This window comes from Aptenodytes forsteri, unplaced genomic scaffold (assembly GCF_000699145.1).
Source record: "Aptenodytes forsteri isolate BGI_AS27 unplaced genomic scaffold, ASM69914v1 Scaffold53, whole genome shotgun sequence".
Lineage (NCBI taxonomy): Eukaryota > Metazoa > Chordata > Aves > Sphenisciformes > Spheniscidae > Aptenodytes > Aptenodytes forsteri.
Window position 1 is genome coordinate 11,901,538 of NW_008795909.1, and position 4,848 is coordinate 11,906,385.

The window sequence follows — 4,848 nt, forward strand, 5'->3', positions numbered from 1 at the left end:
ACTTTGCAAGATAATATGTCATTCAGAGCAACTTGCCCTGTGGGTCACCCCCTCTTTAACCCTCGAGGACACGGTCTGGGCCAGGATGCCTGCAGTTTAGATCAACATGCAGGTGAGGGAGATTTTTTCCTCCTGACATTTTGCTCTTGCAGCTTTTAAAGCAACTAATAGAAAAGGTCATCTCTGTCCCCGCTCCCCCCCTCCCAACGTTGCAGGTCCAGGAAACTCCCAACCACCTTGTTGTTGCTTTGCAGCACTGGCACAGCCCCTGCTAATCCTCAGGCAATATTGGCAGAAGGATTTCAGCAGCACAGGCCAGGGCCCGCAGGGGTGAGGTTGGTCCCCCGGCCTTCCTACAGCAGCACCACTTCCACCTGGGGTTTTGTGCTTCCACCTGGAGCACCCACAATTGCTCCGTGCCCAGGTGCTGACACCATACTGGTCTAAGACCAGGTCTAGACCCAAGCTTACACCACTGGCAGCATTACTGAGAGGGCAGCTCCCTGCCTGTACCCAGGGCCCTGTCTGCAGGCAGCAAAACAAAGAGGACTTGTTCTGGAGACAGCTTGCATCAGAGCAAATGCGATTGTTCTCATCGGATTTTATGAATTCCCTCCAGAGTTCCTACGTAACACAAGTACATTAGAGGACTTTATCCCTGCTAATTTCAGACTACAAAGTCAAGCCGTCTATCAGATGAATCTGCACAGGCAGGCTTATTTATATGCAGCACCAGTGACAGGCGACTGTAGCGCCTGCCAAGAGGCTTGTCATTAGCTCATTAGCAGAGGGCATTGCATCCTACGCAGGAGAACCGAAAAGGAAACATCATGTTTCAGCCTCCACCCCTCTCCATGTTCCGGGCACTCTGACTCACACCTATGGCACATCTCGGGGACAGCAGGCATGAGATGGTACAGACCGCTGCCCAAAGCATTTTGCAATCGAAAGTGTCAAGAATAAATAGCCCCATCCTCCCCTGCAAGGCTTTTTACAGCCTGTGCCAGGAGCAGCTCAGGGGCAGCCCACGGGGTTTCAGCCTCGACCCCTCTCCATGTTCCGGGCACTCTGACTCACACCTATGGCACATCTCGGGGACAGCAGGCATGAGATGGTACAGACCGCTGCCCAAAGCATTTTGCAATCGAAAGTGTCAAGAATAAATAGCCCCATCCTCCCCTGCAAGGCTTTTTACAGCCTGTGCCAGGAGCAGCTCAGGGGCAGCCCACGGGGCCCTCGCCAGCTGCACCCAGCACCAGAGACTCATGAAGCAGCAACAAATGGCAAGTTAAGGATGGACAAACCTACCTCATGGGGAAATCGCCCACGTGCAGACATAAAATAGTGAGGTGACTGAAAGATGTAAAAATACCTGTTTAATATTGACATCAGTTTGCGCCTGAACACTATGGAACAAACAAAAAAAAAAGCAACCACAAACTAATGTTGTAAGAGCAAAGGTAAAAAACCTCTTCAAAAAGTACAAAAGAGCACAGGACAGCCATCGGAGACTTTGATCAGGAGAACTTGATAGCAACAGCCCGGGAATATGAAACTACAGCTGCAGGGCTATAGCCGATTGAAGAGGGTGACCTTCCACCAGCAGATCTGCAGCCTTCCTGTTACACCCCACCTCTCCTCCCCTAGGCACACCTGCGGGAAGCCAAAGGATGGGCCAGGGAGATGATCCCGGCATCACCCGCCTTCCCAAACTCTTCTACATAAACTTGCTGCTTTGTCCTGGGCAACTGTAACAAGCAACAACATTCCCACACTTACCTCGGCACTTCCACACCATTTTCTTTTGCACTATTCACAACGACTTACAGGCTCCACAAGGGGAAAAGTCATTTATCTAAAAATGGTTAGATAAATAAATGTTCCTCTTAGAAGAGGAGCCAGCGGTTTGGAGTTACTGTGTTATCTTTATTTCAGTTATTCACTGTCTTCTCACTTTCTGACACTTCCTTCCCATCTATTTGTCCCAAGTAAGATTTTAAGCTGCTTAGGATACCTTTCAGGCTCTGCAGCTCTCCTCCAGTCGCTGCCATTGTGGCTAATCCTGTAGGAGTTTCTTACTCATGTTTTGGCTCTGCTTAGATTAAAAAAATGTCAATAGCTCTCTAGAAATGGCTTACACAGCATGAGATCTAGTTTACAAGATCCTGAAGCAGGAAGTAGGTTATTGGAGATTAAGAGACAAGTTCTCACTTATCAAAGTCACATCATCATTCCGGTTAGAAGGGACCTCCGGGGATCTCTCATCCAACCTTCTGCTGTTTGGTCCCTCTGAGCCCTCTTTTCCCCAGTCTATGTAGGCCCTGTTGCCTCGGCCTCTCCTCAAAGGGCAGGCGCTCCGGCCCCTGGCCTGCTTGGTGGCTCTCTGCTGGACTTGCTCATCACTCTTAATGGGAGGCGCAGAACAGACGTGCTGTTCCACACGCGGTCTCACAAGGCAGGTAAGCCTTGCTATTTATACACTGCTTTTTGCGTTACACCACCAGAAAAATCTGAGCTTCATCTCTTCCTCAGTCACCAGCAACAACAGAAGCATCACTTACAATGAACAAAAAGAATTTTATTGGAACGTATACACACAGGGATAACAGAGGTATCTGAGTAATCAAATATGGAATGTTTAAGAAAGTTAAAATAAATAAGGATACCAAGTTTTGCCAGTGCTAGGTCCAGCACCAATATAAGTAAATGCCCTCCGAACAAGTCTGACTCTGACGGGACCATCCCTGCAGAGCCTGTAAAGATTCCTACCACCAGAAAGTGGCCAATAATTTTGGAATACAAAGAGTCACAATAGTGCTTTCTACTGATGTGCATTCACACTCTTTATTCACTACTTTCCTCTCTTATTTCTTTAATAATATCTATTAAATTCTGAAGTCCAAAAACATAACCCGTGTCTTGGCCCTCATGCACCACGCTATCTTCTCCATAGTACTTGCAGGTTGTGTGGGCAAAGTCTATCATACGGACATCAACAGTACTAGCAGTTGGTTTGTAGGCATATGCTCCCGCTGATTCATCTGAAGACTCCTCTGAAAGGTCCTCTAAGTCCTCTGGGTCTGAGTCGACAGCAACTTCCTGCCTTTCCTTTCCATCATAAATGATCAGCAAGGAGCTCGAATAGAAGCGGTAAGACTCCTGTTTCTCTAGGACAGACTTGAGTTCAGTCAGTTTTTTAATAACAGATTCAAAGAGTTCCCTGCGCAGGTATTTGCCGTTATGAAAGAACTGGTAAAGTGCTTCTTTAAATCCTTGGACTGAGAGTTTTCTTCCGTGGTATTTATTCATGAACATGAGCTGGCCAGTGCCTGCCTGGTAGACCTGCACATACAAACACACACAAGACGAGAGAAAGAGAATAGTTAAAATTGTTGGTAATACTGACTCAAAGCCTTGAAGGAGAAAGAAAAAAAAAAAGACATGCTACAGAAAGCTTTTACAAGATGACGTACTACTCTCTTCAATTACTCTTGCACAGTTACAGAAACTGCTAACAACAACAGATCCAGCAGTGCCTATGGAACTCAGAGGCACAGAGGAAATGGAAAATTCCTTCAGTTTAGATTTGAGCTTTTCCACCAGGAATGTAAGAATCAGGAGTTTAAGTGAGATTAGGAAAGCTGAGGCCAAGATCTCCAAAGTCAAGCTACAATTTGTACCACAGCCACTCATTCAGCTCATTATCTGCCTCTGCTCACAGGCGTACCAGTTGATTCCCAGAATGCTGAGCTCTAAGTGACAGCAAACACTCCTATATAAAACTAAGGTGTGCCCCATAATCCTCTGTATTTAAAGAAGTGAGAGGTGCTCCTGCAGGAAGATTCCTTCCTATAGGAGAGTAGTCTACACACCGCACAGCTTGATAATGCCTAGACATCTGGGTCAAGTAAGGATTGCAAGTGCCTCCAAAGTTCCTCCTTGTTTTCCAGCACAGGTCTATACTGGAAGGTGAACAATGAGCAGGCCCTGCTCAAATCCCAGCACACTGTGGTTGGAAATGCAGCTCCCACACTTCCATTTCTGCCTTGTGCTTTTCTCTGAAGTTAAACAGTGAGCTGAACACCAAACATGCCAATAGTCATGCTGTGGAACAAGTCCTAGCAAACACTGCTGGCATTCCTGGAATCTACTGGATGGGAAGAGAGAGGCTTCAGAAAAGCCTCAAATACAAACAAGTTGTTTCCCATTTGTCACTCTAGGAATACAGAAACAAGTAAACAAAAAACTCAGGTGAAAGTCCACACAACTCTATCTCCTTATTTGACCACGAGTCTTATCACATTTACCAAACCACTTCTTGTCTGCACTTTGCAACAAGTTTACTTTAAGCAGCGAAAGATCTGTGGCTTTTCAAAGCTGACAAGACAGAACTGATTGCTTCTTAATATTCTGGCAAATTTCCACATGCTTTATTCAAAATGCATGCACTGGCAGGCCCTCCTTTCAACTGTTTCCTACGCTATCCTGAAATGTTAATCGAATCAGTAATTTTACTACAGTTTTGAATTGCTATTGTGCAGGAGACTGGTTTTGTGCTCAGAGAACACACTCACCAATGTGGAGCGCATCCTACAGATGCTGCCTCCTTCAACTGATAAGTGATACTCAAAAGCCTCATCCCCCTCACTGAAGGAAATGAAGCTGGTGAAGGGTCTGGAGAACAAGTCTTATGAGGAGCAGCTGAGGGAACTGGGGTTGTTTAGCCTGGAGAAAAGGAGGCTGAGGGGAGACCTCATCACTCTCCACAACTACCTGAAAGGAGGTTGTAGTGAGGTGGGTGTCGATCTCTTCTCCCAAGTAACAAGTGATAGGACAAGAGGAAATGGC

General features: G+C 46.5%; 1 protein-coding gene across 1 annotated transcript in view; it reads right to left on the bottom strand.

Moving 5' to 3' along the window:
- Nucleotides 1–2,557: 2,557 nt before the first annotated feature.
- IP6K2 (inositol hexakisphosphate kinase 2) overlaps nucleotides 2,558–4,848 on the bottom strand; it is an 8,029-nt gene continuing 5,738 nt past the window's right edge. The window contains exon 5 of the mRNA XM_009284453.2: nucleotides 2,558–3,342. Coding sequence (XP_009282728.1) covers nucleotides 2,845–3,342 — 498 coding nt within the window. The 3' untranslated portion in view covers nucleotides 2,558–2,844. The remainder of the gene's footprint in view (nucleotides 3,343–4,848) is intronic.